Source organism: Mus pahari, chromosome 4 (genome assembly GCF_900095145.1).
Source record: "Mus pahari chromosome 4, PAHARI_EIJ_v1.1, whole genome shotgun sequence".
Taxonomy (NCBI): domain Eukaryota; kingdom Metazoa; phylum Chordata; class Mammalia; order Rodentia; family Muridae; genus Mus; species Mus pahari.
In genome coordinates, this window is record NC_034593.1 from 48,824,238 (window position 1) to 48,842,267 (window position 18,030).

The window sequence follows — 18,030 nt, forward strand, 5'->3', positions numbered from 1 at the left end:
ACTATGATATGCTACCACTACAAAAAAAAAAAAAAAAAAAAAAAAAAAAAAAGCAATTCAAGATTGCATTTTAGCATAAGGTTTTTGAGCATGGCAGGGAACTTACTTAACACTAATGTTACTTACCTAAAGCTCCATCTTATTTAATGTGCCCGCACTGGATAATCTTAGGTACCAAGAGACAGTCTGGTTGACTCTAACCTTATGCCACTTACCTCCCTCAATTCACTCAGGTAAATACTTGTGCTGAAAAGAAGAGTACATTTTCTGCAACAACTGTCACAGACTGTGCAGAAGAAAACCTTTAAGAAGCACACTGTGGAGGTAACACAGTGCTGGGATGTCCAGGACACAAACGTGACTGAACAGCAGTGACTCTTCTGGAGCTTGGGTGGCACTTTGCCCTCCCAGGTGACCCGGAGGAGATCCGTGTTTCCATTTATGTTACCATTAGTTGGACATATGGGAAACATCTCTCATCTTCTAAAAGTAGGATTCGTTTATGGCACCAGGATGTCATGTTGTATCCAGGAAGAGTAAATTCCTCCTAGATAAGCTCTGTGACTAAAACTGAGGATGTGACCGAGGCCCTGGGGAGCAGGAGGCTTAAAGGGTCTCTGGACTCTAGCTTGGGCTCTTGCTAGCCTTGCTGTGCCCAGGGCTTCTGGCACATTTCCACTGCAGCTCGTGTAAGTCACTGAACACATTACCCATCTCTTATTCCTGTTCACATAAGCAACTTGAAGGTGGGCATATTTTCTTCACTGAACCCAGAACTCTCTCATAGAATGCACTGTGCATTTACACAGAAAATGATACATACCATAGTTTCATTTGTATGCCACAGTAAAAGTTACTTAAAATATCAAATACTATTTTCTATGTTTTATTTCAAATTGTCCTTTTAAAGCATAAGAGAGACTGAATCCTGGAGAAAATAAAATATTTAAAACTATACTAAAATCCAATTGGGAATTATACTTAATTATTCTATTACACCCAATATATATTATTCAGCAACATGGCATAATTTTATAACTGTCACAGTTTTTCAGCATGCAGTTTGTACTTTCTTAACAAATTAGGTATAGAAGCATTTAACCAGCATCCCTTCACTTGTGCAGCAAGTAATGGCTGTGTGTTGTATGTTGTATTCTTTTGGGAACTACATGGAATATAGTAATTTATAAAGAGTGAATTTCATAAGGAAGGACCTTATAGTATGGGGTAAAAAAAAAAAAAGAAGAATTGGGTATGAATAATTATGCCATAGAGAGAAGAGCTCATCTGAACACCGTATAAAGCCAAATACATGAATTAATCCTGCGCATTCCTTTCAACAACACCGTCTTTCAGCTACTGCTGTTGTCCCATTTTACACATGAGAAAATAAAAAAAGGCAATTTAGAAAAGTCCTTCAACAAGTGGATAGCAGTCCAAAGTTAAATTATCAACCCTATGTGTACTACCTTCTATCAAAGAAGAGGTAGCGAAGAACTCTACAGACATTCTTTGAAGTGTACCATTCTCAGTCAGGTGGAGGAAGCTGGCATGGAATTGTAGAAGAGCAACTCAACGAGCTGTGATGAATGGGTATGACAGGCAGGCAATGTGGGGCAGGATGGTAGGCATGAACGCACAGACGCAAATGGTATGAGCCTGAAACATGTTTGGCTGGAGAGCAGGAGGAGGAAAGGCGATCAGGGAGAGAGGGCCCTGAGGAAGCATACTAGGCTTCGGAGATCAGCTCTGTTTAGAGGATGGCAGCAGAGCTCAGAGAGTGTGAGGGACAACACGGGTGTGAATCCTTTTTTGTGGCAAGGGTGCACACACCCTGTTGAGAGAACTTGTAAACACGAGCCTCTTCAGAAAGGTCACTCTCTACACCAGTGCTTCTCAGCCTTCCGAGTGCCTTGGCCCTGTAACCCAGGGAATGTGTAATACACATGTGGTGGTGGTCCCAACTGAAAAATTATTTTATTGCTACTTCATATCTGTAATTTTGTTATCATTATGAATCATAATTAAATGTCTGATATGTGACCCCAAAGGGGTTGTGATCCACTGGTTGAGAAACCCTGTTCTACAAGCATCTATCTTGGCTTATAGTATTCGTATTTTGAAAACAAAAAAAAATTAAATGCTGCACTTGTCCTGATGTCGTCCCCTCTCTGAAGGCTTTCTGCACCAGACTTAGCCCCATCTCCTTTGTCCACTTTCTGGAACTGATTTCTTCCTTCCTGTGCAAGCCAGCTGCTCTCTCTGCCTGTGAGCTTGGTGTCACTTTCCCTGCCACCTCAGCTCCTGTCTTATCTGTGCCCTCGCCAGGCCTGCCAAGGTTAAACATCAGTTTTTTCTCTCCTGTTCAGTTCTTTGGCTACACTCCCACCTGGCCTGCTGCCAGGGTGTTTGGGAAATGTACTATGATTAATAAGAGCAAGTTACTAAACAATAACGTGTTACCTTTTGGTTTCACCAGAATCTTTCAGACACACTTTCCTAGAGGATTGTTTGTGCGGTGGCTTTAAAATAGCTGTGTTCCAGGGAACATCAGGCTGAAGTTGCTGAATCAGTGCTTTGATGCCCATGACAGAGGACTGTCCTGCTGGCTGCTGCCCTGGCCTCTATCTACAGTGCTGCTGACAGCGTTCTGCACTCTCCGGAAGCCTGCTGTTTCTTGGAGCTCTGCAGCTGGTCCGAAGCTCTCTGCTTTCTACATTATCCATTTCCTTGGTGACCAGAGTGGTTTAAATGTCAAACCTAACCCTGCTCTCTAACTTTAGATAGGTAATATATCCCTTTGAAAATGCTGTAAATCCAATAAATCTGGCCTTCAGACCTGGCCCAACTGACAGGTCCTCGAAAACAGGGATGCGATTGTGTATCTTTTTATTCCATGTATTGTCATGGCTTACATATAGGAAATGCTCAATATTTATTATATTTGTTTTGGTTGGATAACCACATACAACTGTCTAAAACCAGTATCGTGTAAAAGCTTGGTGCCCATGTACAGACAGCCACAGTACCAATAAGTTAGGTGATTACTGTCTTATTTTTCAGATTAGAGGTATGATGAAAAATTCTTAGAAATTTTGTATATAGAGAAAGATGTGAATACAAAATTATGTTTCAACCAAAACAATTAGAAAAGATCTTAATATTGGGGTTTATAAAACACTTGACCCAACAAAGGATGGCTTATTCTTAAAATAAAAAAGATGTGGAAATGTTACATATGATTTGAGGCATGGCTAATGTCTAAGGGACACAGTTGAATTGTGTTGTTATTATAGTTTAAAATTTACAGTCAGGTTAGCAGGACTGTTATTGCTCTTAAGAGTACTTTAATATATTTTATAGACTACAGAACTCATGGTTGAAGAGGACATATATTTTTGGAAACATCGGACTATAGCACAATAAAATGCCCACAGGTCTACCCTGGCTTGGTGGCTTTGTGAGAATAATGATGAGAATCAAAGAACACTAAGAATTAACGACGGGGCTTTTATTTTACAACTCTGTAATGAACATTTAAAAAGTTATAAAGTTAAATATTTTAGCTTTTATAAGAAGTGGGCATGTGACTGTCATCTCAGAGCGGCTAGTGAACTCTGTTTAAGGCTAATTGTGAACCCCTTCTTTGGGTATGGAATTTATGGCTGGCAAAGCAACTTCTAAATTCAAAGAGAAAGAAGAAAAGACTTACGAAGTCTCTTAAGGCTTTCCCAACATCAAATAGCTTTTACTAAACAATGTTTTGATGAGTTAAGTGTGAGTGAGTCAGAAACATATGGATTAAATTTCCCTTGAAATACACACGCGTTTCAAAATGGGGTCAAGGCGTGCGGGGGGGGGGGGGTCCTGAGTCAAATACATTTTGGAGAATCCAGAATGTTTAAGAGACATCTTTATCTGAATACAAATATCTGTAAATTAATTCTAGTTAAAGTCTATAACTAAGATCACATAAAAATGAGTGGAAGAATCTTGTATAAATACATGTGTGCTGTAAGACAGGCAAGTGCCTTCTGTCCCTCATGCTAGAACTACACAGGGAAGGGCAGACCTGAGCAGGAGCACCCCCACTCAAGTGTGGAACAACAGGGTCTTCTTTTCCCTGTTCCGTGCAACAGTTAAATAAATCTGTGCTTCCAATCCTCCAACTTGTTTTATATAACCAAATTCTATTAACTCTTAGCTTGTAGCAGTATGTTGTCTCCTTTTATTTTTCTAGAGTTTTAGTTTCCACTTTTTCCATGTGTTGCATATCCACCCTGCAGTCCACCTCTGTAGTTCAGTGGTAGTCAGGGACACTGAGTAAGTCCCACAGAGCTTGTTTCTAAGGAGCAGGAGAAAGGTCCTGGGATCCAGCGTGTATCTAGGTGCATTCTCAGTCTTGTACTTCCCTCTGAGTTTGAGTTATCTTAAGAGCATGTATGAAAATGTACTTGTATGAGGATTATAAACCTCTTACTTAAAAAACAAAACCCATGTAAAAAGCCTGGCTTACACTGTAACATTCTTTTCCCAGCACTGCTATTTAAAAATCATTACTTCTCTTTTTAAAAAAAGTGTTCAAGGTACCGCTCTGGCCTGTTGGTTAGAGAACACACTTTCTATGCGATAAAGAGACCTTTCTTAATTGAGAGCAGCACTGCTATCTTGGCCTTATAATTATGAGAACCTTTAGAGACATTCAGTTAATAAGGACATAATTAGCAGAAGTCAGAATGGAGAGAGATCATCTTTAAGTTTCGCTATCACAGATTCTGGCCAGGGAAGCAGGTAGGCTGACTGAAGATCTTCCTCTTCTTTGTCTCCTCCAGATGCAATTCCTCAGTCTCATCTGCAGCTCTGTAGCAGAACACTCTTTGTGGCCTTCCTTTCTTCCTGATCCTAGCCGTGCCCAACTGATCACCAAGATCTTCTCCAAGCTCCCTTACTCTTAACTCATCCCAGTATTCCTGTCTCCAACACAAGCAGGCATTCCCTGTGCTTACACTAGCTGGGCAGGGACAGGTAGGCTAGCTAAGACCTTCACCACTCCCTTCTCTCCTCCAAATCCAATTGATGTGTGAAAAATCTTGGCTCTCCTATCTACTAAACTTTACCAAAGGCTCAGAAAGGGCCTTGTAAGTAAGAGTTAGAAATTTCCCTCATGGTTCAAAGAAAGACATTGTACCGTCTTTAAGGACTGTGGTGTGAGAGGAAAGGCTATAGGTTCATTTTGGAGTCTTACGCAGCCTCCAGATAACAAATTGTGAAAAGGCCAAACTGAAACCCGCAAAGGCAATCAATGCACAGCCTCTTTGGTGAGCATCTGGCAGGCTGAACATTAAGTTATTGTCTTAGACAGATATTCCCAGAAATAAGATGTCATGTACATGAGATCTGATGCACAACTATTCAGAGCATTATCATTCCAAACAGCCCAAAGGTGAAAGAACATAAATGTCCACTAGCCAGCGAATAGACAAAATAAAGCAGTCTATGTACAAGAGAACAGTCCTTATAGAAAGGACAAATACACTCCACCACAGGCCGTCCCCAACAACCCCGAGCTTAGTGAAAGAAGACAGACACAAACAGTCCCCAGATACAATGCACAGACACACAAAATGCACAGACACACAAAACATGGAGGCAGAAAACAGACGGGTGTTTGCCTAGAAAGGCAGGGGAGAACAGAGCGACAGGGAGGATGGCCGGGGACAACCTTCATTCAGAGGCAATGGGATATTCTGCTGGTGGGTATGGTTGTGTAATTGTGAATATACTAAAAATCATGATTTTTATATTGCATCTGTATCAATTTCTTACTGGTATGTGATGTATCTAAATAACATTTCCCAAGAACTGTCCAAAAATTTCCAAGAAATTACAAGCTTAGCCAGTCAATAGTACTTTAAACAGAACTAAAATTGAGATGGGCTTTATCTAAGAGGAAACAGAAGTGTATGAAATAGGCGTTGATGGTTCATTTTCAAAGGTGGATCATGCCGGTTTATATAAACCTAGCTGCAGATGTGCAGAAAACACTTGACCTTGTGAATGTATGCTAGTCTATTTGCTACCCCCCAACACTGCCAAGGTATCCCCATACTCAAAGGTTAGAGTAGGGATTATAACAGCCTACCGTGCTTTGAAAAAAACAGAATGTAAAATGTGGCGATTAACCCACATGTGACGTGTAGAATAAAATAAGTGTAAGTGACGAAGGAAGGATAAGACCTAGATGACAAGACTGCTCCTTCTGGCCATTCAAAGGAGGGGGGAGGGCATGTGCTAGGGTTATAAACTGTTCTTTGCATTTAGTCAGTATGCCTGCCATGGTAGAATGAGCCTGACTTTGCAAGTTCAGAAAATAAATTGCCTCGCTTTTGCTACTGTGAATTTTTAGTTCTTTCTCTCCTCTCCTCTCTCTCTCTCTCTCTCTCTCTCTCTCTCTCTCTCTCTCTCTCTCTCTCTCTCTCTCTCTCTCTCTCTCTCTCTCTCTCTCTCTCTCTCTCTCTCTCTCTCTCTCTTTGAGACAAGGTTTCTCTGTATAGCCCTGGCTGTCCTGGAACTCACTTTGTAGACCAGGCTGGCCTCGAACTCAGAAATCCGCCTGCCTCTGCCTCCCGAGTGCTGGGATTAGTTCTCTTATTGTGAAGTGAGAATCTTGGTTTCTCAGAGACAGGTTGTAGAATGGAGAGAGAGAAAAAAAGAATATTTCTGGTGAAAAATGTTTGACCATCAGGCTTATGAAAAAATCTTTTTAGATACTAGATATTGAATGGATGGCAATAAAAATTTATTATGCAAAAAGCAATAAGTAAAACTATTGCAAGTTATAGAACTGATAATAAAACATCACTATTGTCATTAACTCAGTAGAATTCCCTAAATTTGTAATACTAAATTCTGAAAACAGCAATAATGGAATTTGGCTATGTAAAATATTTCTACTGTCAGATATTTGAGTGTCTTTTTAAAGTTTTATTTTTATTTTATGTGTATAGGTAAGTGCCTGCATACAGTATGTGTATCATGTACATAGTGCCTTTGGGTGCCATAAGAGGGTGTCAGGTCCATTGGAACTGGAGTTACAAATGGTTGTGAGCTGCTATGTGGGTGCCAGGAACTGAACTCAGGTCCTGTGTAAAACCAGCCAGTGCTCTCAACTGCTGAGCATATCTCCAGCTTCCTTCCCACCTCCTTTTTTTTTTTTTAAGGCTTATTATTTTATTTTATGTTTATATGTATGTGGTGCTTTGAATGAAACTGGGCCCCACAGACTCATAGAGAACGGCACTGTTAGGAGATGTGTTGTTGGGGTGGGCTTTGAGGTTTCAGACGCTCCAGTCAGGCCCAGTGTGCGCTCTCTTCCCGCTGCCTCTGATATGGATGCAGACCTCTCAGCTCTTTCTCTAGCACCATGTCTGCATTCACGCTTCCATGCTTCCTGCCACAAGGATAATACATGTGCACACCTCTGAACTATAAGCCAGCCCCAATTAAATGCTTTTCTTTTCAAAAGTTGCTGTGGTCATGGGATATCTTCACAGCAACAGGACATTAACTAAGACAACATGTGCCTACACATATGTTTATGAACCTCATGTTATGCAGGTACCTGAGCTAGAAGACAGTTTTAGATTTCATGAAACTGGAGTTCAGACGGTTGTGAGCCACCTAATGTGGGTGCTGAAAATCAAACCAAGGACCTTTCTTAAAGCAGAAAGTGCTTTCAAACACCTTTCCAGTTCTGTGCAATAATTAAAAAAAAAAAAAAAAAAGGGAACTACACTGCTGCACTGTACCAGTGGGTTGGCTTTTATCAGTTGAGTGCATCATAAATTTGAGTTATTCTTCAATTTCATTTATTGGAACATTTGAAGAAACAACTTGCTAAGTCTCAAATAAAATAACTGGCATTTTAGATTAAATTCAGTTAGCCTATACACTTTATTTCAGTATTTCAAGGACAAAAATAATTAGTAAGATGAAATATTTAGGAATATATGGAATCTTAAGGCTAATTCACTTTGGTGGGTCACAATAAACTAAAATACCAATTAAAGTAAATTAGGTAAGGTGTTAATAATATAATAATTAGTTGATTGGCATATTTGTATATTAAAATCCTATTAGCTACTTGCTAGAAACACAGTAAGCTGCGTGATTAGTAGCCACACACATTTAACTTGCCTCTTAAGATGAACAGCTTGGGAAGAAAGGAAACTAAAAATGAAAAAGAAAATCATGTGATATTGAAACTATAGAACTTTATGAACATTTTATTTCTATAAAAGCTGGAAGTACCAAACAATAAAGAAAATATGACAGCCAACATCCAAGTAAAGTCTTGCTGTTTAAAAGCATTCTTGAAAAAAAAAAACTTTAACAGAATGGGGTTAGGTTACATGTATATTATTATTATTATTATTTTGGTTTTTCGAAACAGGGTTTCTCTGTGTATCCCTGGATGTCCTGGAACTCACTCTGTAGACCAGGCTGGCCTTGAACTCAGAAATCTGCCTGCCTCTGCCTCCCGAGTGCTGGGATTAAAGGCGTGCACCATCACGCCCGGCTCACATGTAGACTATTATTAAAGCTAACATTACTGTTCTTAGTTGTTGTGCATTGTCCCAGACCTCGAAGTGCTATGGAGCATGGCGAGTGGGTGACAGGAGAGAAGAGTGAGTTTGTAGTTCCAGGAGAAGACTGTGACGATGTCTCCTCAGCTGTGTCTCCTTCTGCCAAGCAGGGTTTGTGAGGACAGGACAATGGACTGTGCCCAGAAGCAGGCTAAGGCTAACTAGTTACCTGTGTGTGTATGTATGTATGTATGTATGTATGTATGTATGTATGTATGTATGTATGATGCTATACTTCTTTTACTTTTTTAAACATTTATTGATTTTAATTTCATGTGCACTGGAATTTTGCCTGCATGTTCGTCTGTGAGGTGTTAGATTTTTCCAGGAAATAAAAGTAGAGACATTTGTGAGCTGGTATGAGAGTGCTGGGAACTGAATCTGGGTCCTCTGGTTAACTGTCGAGTCTTCTCTCCAGCCCCAGTGCTATACTTCTTATATAAATAATCTGTGGATATATCTCTGAAATTAAGAAATAAAACACTGGGGCCTGGTGAGATGGCTCAGCGGGTAAGAGCACCCGACTGCTCTTCCGAAGGTCCGGAGTTCAAATCCCAGCAACCACATGGTGGCTCACAGCCATCCTTAACAAGATCTGACTCCCTCTTCTGGAGTGTCTGAAGACAGCTACAGTGTATTTACATATAATAAATAAATAAATCTTAAAAAAAAAGAAATAAAACACTGTAATTTTGATTTTTGAGCTGTTAATAGATGACGATGACTTCACAGAACGCTTTCTGAGACACCAAATGATCATGAGATTATATTAATACTATACACAGATCTTAGAGTCTTTTATGTTTTAATTTAGAACTATCTCCTGTAATGGTGAAGTTCTTTTTAGGCAGTATACAGTACTATCAGGAAATTTAGGATAAATTATGAATAAGAAATACATCATTATTATTTTAAAAATTTACTGTCTGAGACAGAAATAACTATGATAATGACAATTATTTCTTAGAAAAAACTAACCATTTATATCATTAATAGTTGATTTCATTAAACTTTACAATTTGCAGTTAACTTTTGGAAGTGAATTTTGTGTGGCAATATCAGTCATGACAGTAGAGATCAATAACGGACTTAGCATTTACAAATTTACTCATACTCATACTCTGTCTTTCTCTGGCTCTCTGTGTCTGTCTGTCTGTCTGTCTGTCTGTCTGTCTGTCTGTCTGTCTCTCTCTCTCTCTCTCTCTCACACACACACACACACACACACACACACACACACACACTCACTCCGGTGAATTCTGTTAACTATTTCTTTGTCTCTTCCTTTGCCTTTTCTGGTGCATTCACCTCTCACTTTCTTTCTCCTTTACTCAAGGCTCCAAGCAACACTCTGTGCTACTGTTTTAAAGATGAGCACTGTGGACTATGCAAGGGATCATCACTAATTTAGGAAAGCAATCTAAGCTTTGCAGATAGACATAAGGATCCTACAGGAATGATCTGAGTTAGGACCCAGTGGATATCAATAAGTGCAGACACATTCAAAGAAAATCTGCTGAAGGGATGAAGCCAAAGGACTAAGTGGCAGATGGCCTGAAATTATCAATCTGATTTTAAGTGACTTATGAAATGCCACTATAATTTATTTTATGGTTGTGAGCCTAGCCTTTAATGGCTGAGCCATCTCTCCAGCCCACCACTATTATTTATAATATACAATAATAATTTATTTCAAGGGAACTTTTATTTCTCTAATGTGTCTTCTCTTAATGTTTTCACTGTTTTGCTTATGAACAAAAATTAAAAATTAGCTACCATTTTAGGGCAGAAACACAGAAGAGTTACCATTATTTGGTAGGTTGTGATACTGGTAAATTAATATTAGTACTGAGCATATTTAATATAAGCTTCAAGAGACCAAGGAGACCTGAGTTAGCTATTAGTCAGTGGATCAAAGCACCAGGTAAACTAAACCACATAGTGGTGAAGCATGTATGTGAGTACAGGGGAATGAGGAAAGGCAAGATCAGACATCACAACGCTGAGTTTCCTATCATCTCCAAAGTAGGAGTGAGTCCAGGAAAAGAGTCGCACTTGCTATCAAATGAAGCAACAGTCTTGGTCTGCCTTCATTTCTAAAGGTAAGATCTGAATGTTTACTTCAGCATTTGAGACAAACATTTGGTGTTAGATTCAGGAAACAGGAAATAGATTTTAGCAATAGGAAACAGTTTTCATGAAGTAAAGATGTAGTAACAGGCACTTCCAGGACCTGGCATTAGAATAGTCTTATTGCTTAGTGTATTCTTTATTCAGGAGTGGGAGAATGAGAGTCCTTCTCCTCTGTGCTATGAATAATAAGATCTCCACTGTAGGAATGAATCACTGCAGGCTTTTATGTAGCTACAGCAGATTATTTTCAGTACGCAAGCTCCTGGAAATCAGTATTATTATAGATAAACAGAAGAACCCACTGCCACCGTCTACTCCAATGCTATATGGGCTGAAAATGAATTGAGGTTACAGCTCAGCTGGAGTCTGAGGCTATGAGGCAGGGGTTTCTGTGGTCCTCTGCTTGAAACCCAATTTCAGTACATAGGCCAAGCTGCTCCTTAACTCAAGGTCCCCTTGCCAAGTGCTGAGATGGCAGTATATCACCATATCCAGTTAACATAGGAGGTTTAACCTGGTTCGAGGTAGGATATAACCTCCCTGTCTGGTGATTGGGCTCAAGGCATGCTCCAAGTCTGTACCCAATTTCTATTGGTTGCTTTCTGACCTGCTTTTATCAGACCTTAAAGGCTATTGGCTGATCCTCTACGATGTCCATCACACACAATCAGGCCACGGCAATCCTGTTCTCAATGACTTCAGACTAGCACCAGGACAAAAGAGCAGTTGAGGGTAAAACAGGACAGGTTAGCTGTTTGTAACAGGGGTTTAGAACTGTGAAGGCAGAGCCAAGCAAGAGTGAGACCTTCCAAATGATTCAGCTTGGAGGGGCTGGCAAATCCCATGCTCACCTTGCTGAAGTGCCCATTTCCTAAGGCTGTTGGTTAGAGACACAGAAACCAAGGGATTAATCATCCTACCCCACCTCCCAGTGGCAGTAGCAGTTTACTTGAGGATGTGTACTCAGGATGATTGTCCTGTCTAAAGCACCACTCCTCATTACATAAGTGTGTTGCTGCTTACTGTCAGTGAAGCACATTTGTTTGAAGTTCTAGCTTCAGTGTCAGAGACTGAGGCACACTATATTATCAGCACTCACATGACTGAGCATGATGACGAACACTGACATACATTCCTTTACCAGGTGACACAATTTGAGTTCTGTGGCTTTATGTATTCCTCATAACAAGCAGAAGCATATTAACAAGTACCTGCAAGGTTGTCAATTTCTTTCTCCTGGAGCAGGCTGACCGCATCATCATCTCCTTCCAGCATCAGCTCAGTCTCTGAGTTCTGGTTCACAATTGCTTGGCTTCTGAAAGCTTTCTTGGACTTCACCACATCTTCTTCAGTGCCTATGTTCAAGCAAAACAGCAGTTAAGGTCAGTGTGGATGGACCTCCACTTAGTGGGTGTTACAGACAACATTTTCCTTATTATATGCTGTGTTTGCTATTTCTTTACAACTACAGAGCACTTTAAAATACTTCTTTATTTTGCTTGCTTGGATATCTGTAGAAAAGTTGGAGATTTATCCCTTACTTTAGAGATGAGGAAGTAGGCACAGTAAGCTGTTGGCCCACTGTGGCCCTACAATCCATCCTTCTATTTTCTTCTCAGTGCTTGGTCTCTGACTTTATCCAGAGCCTTTCTATTTTTTGAGGCCATTTCTCTCTGACTTGCCAAGGCTGGCCTTGAACGTGTAATTCTCCTGAGCATCTCTGAGTGGCAGGGATTTTACAGGCTTGCTCTATCAGGCCTAGTTTATAACCCATTCCTTGTGATTTTAGAATCATGAATACTTTACAAAATATCTGTAACTCCCCCACTTCAAATTCAGCTTTCTGACTCATACAATTTGAGAACTTGATTTATATAATTATAGTGTAATGCGAATGAACTAATCAATAGTTTTTGAAAGTAGGTAAGATAGATACAAAGAAAACAGGAAAGTATTCACTTCTGAGTGAAGAAATTGTTCAACTGGGGAACTACAAGGAGGTGACCATAGAATGATGCTTAATAAGTCTACTGTACATCAAGTGGTCCCTTTACCAATTAATGAAATAAATTTTCTGAAGTTATATCCTTCTTTGGTATATAAAATAATATAAAACCATAGCAAAATACATAAAATGAGAAGAAAAATGGAAATTTAGGAAATTACATGTCAACAGATGAATGCTTAGAAACTAGTACATTCAAGTTCCTCTTGGATCTGACAGCTTGACAAACACTTCCACATTTACTCTCAAACACCACATTTACTCTCAAACACCTGCTGTGGGTGATGACTATCTAAAATTGTCAAAAGGTCTATTTCATACCATTGCAGTCTAAGGCATGCCATGCCAAACATACACCACTTGTCTGTGTCCCTCGAAGTTTGAATTGGAGGAAAATACAGTGTGGCACTCACAGCATCTGGTATAGGCTTACAGCACTATCTAGTAAACTGCAGCACACCGGTGCTGCTGTGCTTAGTGCCCGATTCTGTGACAGTGTTGCTCCCAGGACGTGCCACAACTCTGGCTGAATGCTCGTAGGCTCAATTGATCAGTACTCCTACACTCATTCCACAGGCCTTCCAACAGTCCGTCCTGGGTTACATGAGGTACTTCTCTCACTGGCTTATGGGTGATTCTTATTTCTGCAATGCCAGATGAAGGATAGAGCCTGGAATGTTTCAGACTCATCCCAATTACAGATCCCGTACAGTAGGAATGTCTGCAGAGCGGTTGTTATAATTACAATCCTTTTGCTCGTTGGGAGGTAACTTAACCAGAGGAACTTTGAGCTTGCTTGCTTTAACAAAGGATGTGAATGCAATGATAAATATTGCAGGCATCTTTTCACCACACTGCAGCGTAACACTATTCATGCATTTATTCCCCAGCTGAGCTAAGTCGCTTGTTCCTCCTCCACTACAGTTTAGGTCAGAGGCTGAAGTTCCATCTTGCCTGGTGCTGACCACTGCACTACTTTCAGTCATTACCTGGTATGAAGGCTTTCACAGGTGCATGGCTCACATGACCCTCAACACCTTTTCCGAATGGTTATCATACAATACAAGCATGTTGAGTATTTCTGTGTCGTTTTATTTGCTAAGCCCCTGTAATGAACACTCACAGCAAGACATACAATGTAGGGTAAAACCTAGACTCCTTGGCATAGCTGAGCAAGTTCTCTTACCTCTGCTGCCAGCCTTCCACGACCGTTCCCACGGCTCCACAGCAGCTTCTGGAATATGCTACACTCCTACAGCCCTCTTGATCTGTGCTCGTGTCATGCTCAATGTAAGGGGTAGGTATTCCTTTTATTTTTTTCCTTTGCTTTGTTTCTAATTGCCTTTCACAATTTTCTTCCTCCAGACATCTGTTCTAAGTGACCCCTGTGTGATGTCACAGCTGATATCTTTGACTACATATTGGAGGTGGGATTTCTTGTGTGCCTGCCCTCTACACTATGTTACTATGACATCTCTGCAGCATTAGGGTCTGGCACTTGGTAGGTACACAGGACCTGCTTAAGTTTAGGTGTCAACCAAGTCCCTTCTCATGACTCTCTGTCTTGTCAACCCTTTCCCATATGCTCTCCCCATTCCTCAGGAATCTTCCAGGGTACCAGGTATTGCAGTTGCCTGCATGTTTATCTCCACAGACACCTGGAGGCACTTTGGTGACTGGAATCCCATATCTGTCTCTGTATTTCTAGCACTCAGCACACCGCCTGGTAAGGAGCAAATGGTAAACCCTGAAGGAGTGAACTGAGACACAGGAGTCATCTCTGGAGAGCTCTCAGTAAAAATTTCCTCAAATGTTTCAGAATCTCACTCATTTGTGTTAATTTGTGTGAAATGGAGCCCAGTTTTTTTTTTTTTTTTTTTTTTTTGCATTAAAGTAACAAAGTCCTTTAAGTTTCAGTCAGCCAAATAAGCAGGTTTTTTCTTTTATTACTACCATGTTAAAAAAAAAAAAAAAAGCATGATATGTAGCAGAAGATGGCCTAATCGGCCATCACTGGGAATAGAGGCCCCTTGGTCTTGCAAACTTTATATGACCCAGCACAAGGCAAGACCTGGGCCAAGTAGTGGGAGTGGGTGGGTAGGGGAGCAGAGGTGGGGGGGGAGGGGTATAGGAAACTTTCGGGATAGCATTTGAAATGTAAATAAAGAAAATAATAATAAAAAAAAATGAATAAAAATATCTGAGATGATATTTTTCTAATCAAAGAACAAAAGAAAATATCCAATAAAAGAAAAAATTAGAAAAAATAAAAATAAAGACAAAAAAATAGAAAAAAAAAAGCATGGATTTACGTGACTATGTTATCACAATAAAAACCTACCCATAATGAATGTGCCATAGAAGGAAGGTGAGCTTGGGAATGTATCAAGCCTAGCATCTGTTTTCTTCTAGCTTCAAAGCAGCAAACATTTGAGTCTTTTCGATATTTGCTACAGGAATTGGTACTTACACTCAGAGCTGATCATCAGCCGGCGCGTAACCCAGTAAACTTACCAGTTTTGTGGAACTGAAACAAACATTTGTCTAGATTAGAGTATATGAGATTTAAAGGTGCTTTTCAATCACAATATCCTTTATGAATTAGAGTTTCATCCATCAACATTACAGCAAAAGGAGGTAAGGTCTCAGAGGGCTGTCTCATTACAAGGCTTGTAAACACTGTCCTTAGAAAGAATTGGTTTATCACCTAACAAATCAAAATCTGATTGAGAGGAGAATTTATTTGAGATCATCTGTCTTAGAAGACACGTTGAACCAAATGCACTTCTTGGCCTCTTTAGCCATTCATCAAGAAATTAACGAGCGGGTGCCACAAACTGCCAGAGTGCCTTAGACTGAAATGGGAGTCAGGAAAACAAGCAGAGCTAGACAAAGGAGACAGGGATGTCTATTTCCTAGGAAGTATGGAAATGTGAAAGTTTACAAGGAAAAGTACCATGGACTTGTGGATGAGCAAAGAGCGATGTAAAATTATGGCTTCATTTCTTATCAGGTTTTAAACAGAGGAAAGCATTTTCTGTAGACTCATTCATAGAGTTACGGAGACACAGTGCAGCCCTGAAGACATTTTTCCTTTAAAAGTTTCTTTTAAGAGCCAGGAAACTAGTGAATCCAAGTATATTGTAGTTAAGGTAATTATCTAATTTACTTTGCTGTTGTTGCCATGCTGAGGATTGAATGCGGGGCCATGCATACAGCAAGCCCTCCGTCACTTGATCTAACGCCCCTGCTCTGACGAGGTGTAATTTAGAAGAGAGAGCTAGAATGTCTTTTACACTGCTATTATACGCCAGCACCACAGAGCTTTCTTACTACTGCTTTGGTTTTCATTGTCTTAAATACCCCAAAGTTAAAATACACACCTGCTTCTGCTGATATTATAAATATCTTTTAAAAAATTATCAGGATCTAGCAATTAGTTTGTTGTCATTATATTATTTTATATTGCTAAGCAAATGCCATAGAGGAAAATATAACATGGTTAATTTTGATTTAAGGGATTATTATTCTACAGTTAACTGTGGATACTAAAAAAGAGCAGCAGTCACTGGACTGAAGACATCATTTATTTTGAAACGTTTTACTTGGAGATTTTCCTAGTGGCATTTGTCTCCCCTTTGCTTAGCTCTGGTGCAGTCCTTGGGATGGACCCCAGGTCTGTGGATGCTCAAGGACAGAAAGTGCTCTACAAGTGCTCTACATTCTCATTTGCTCAAAGCAAGCTCATTTCTCCTTCAGGTACTGAGTAAGATAGGAACACACATTTGTTGAGAAAACACATAGAAATAATACTGCTATACCTCACCAACTAATTATGTATACACCATTGATTAAGTCACTTTCCTTGAATGTCCTTCAGTTTTCCCATAATGTGGAAATTGTACTTTATTATTTATCGTGTTTTTTCTTTCCATTTATACCCATTATAAACATTAAACAAATCCCCACAAGTTTCTTAAGTTTAGTTTCTAATCTGTGAGAGAGGAATAATGAGCACTTTCCCAACCTAAGTCTCAAGGGATTACCGCAAACAAGATAGTGGATGCTTACGCATTTTGAACTTCATTAAACTTAAACTAAAGCTTTATCACTCACAATACTGCTGGGCAAAATTTATACAAAGAAAGAAAAAACGTGAGCAAAAGTGAGGTTCATAAACCTGAAATGAGACCAGCCTGAACCTCAAGCCCTAAGTGTCTGCCTGGTCACAGCCACTGACAGTGCCCTGCGCTGTGGAGACTTCCTCCCCTGTGCTATGTAAGTAGTCTGCTCATCATCATTACAAAGCTCAACACCCCCCCAGCTTGACTAGAACAGACTGAACAAAGAAGAATAGGCAGCTCATGAGCTGTTACGTTCTTGTGAAACAGAACATAGTGAGCCAGCTGGCGTTTAAATACTTTCCCCATACTGTTTTATTCACTGCATTCATTGAATTATTATTAAACAAGTTACATGAGAATCCACTTTATCTTTAATTTGTTGTCGTCGTCGCCGCCATCATCATCTTGAGGTCTAGAGCTTTAACCTAGGACCTCATGTATGCTAGCGAAACACTCTAAAATTGAACTATGTTCCTAGCCCCTGCTCCTGCTTTTTGAAAAATTTTGATATAGGATCTCACAAAGTTGCCCAAGCTAGCCTCGAGGTTACAGGGCAGGCCTGCACAGCTGTGAAGTAGCGATTCTCTAAGCACTGCCTCTGGCCTCGCTGGGATCACAGGCATGTGCCGCCAGACTAGTTAGTCCAGCATCAACAATCCGATGCTTCGGAAATTTTTTACTGAGCTATGTTAACTATATGAATATTTAAAATCTTGGTTATATGAAGGAGAGTAGTTTATGGTTTCTCAGTAAAAACAAGTTTAGCATAGCATTTTCCCATCTTTGGAAGAAGGAAGGTCTTTGTAGGCAGGTTGGTAGAGTGAAATTTTTACCTAATTCTAATTTGGCCTAAATGTATGCTTGCAAAATTCCAATGTTTGTAGACATCTGAAAATTAGCTTCACAAGAGGGCATTCTTTCAAAAGAGAAATCTTTGAAATATCCATCATTTAATTATATATTTTTCTTGTTCAATATGTCAGTATATATATATATATATATATATATATATAATTCTGCAATTAATTCTCAAACTTAAATATCTATTTTAAGCACCAACGATATGGATACTTTGGGGAATATTAAGAGAAAGATTTTTTTTCATTAAAATTCAAGTCAGGCT

At 39.7% G+C, this 18,030-nt stretch overlaps 1 protein-coding gene across 8 annotated transcripts in view; it reads right to left on the reverse strand.

The window, feature by feature from the left end:
- Positions 1 to 18,030, reverse strand: part of Nbea (neurobeachin) — a 554,101-nt gene that overhangs the window by 172,278 nt on the left and 363,793 nt on the right. For 4 of the 8 annotated variants that reach the window (XM_029537485.1, XM_029537487.1, XM_029537484.1 and 1 more), the window contains 2 exons: positions 11,990 to 12,133; positions 8,197 to 8,229 (listed from right to left, as the gene is read on the reverse strand). In XM_029537485.1, the coding sequence (XP_029393345.1) occupies positions 8,197 to 8,229; positions 11,990 to 12,133 (177 nt within the window). The remainder of the gene's footprint in view (positions 1 to 8,196; positions 8,230 to 11,989; positions 12,134 to 18,030) is intronic. The other 4 variants (XM_021195277.2, XM_029537490.1, XM_029537488.1 and 1 more) reach the window with 1 other exon arrangement.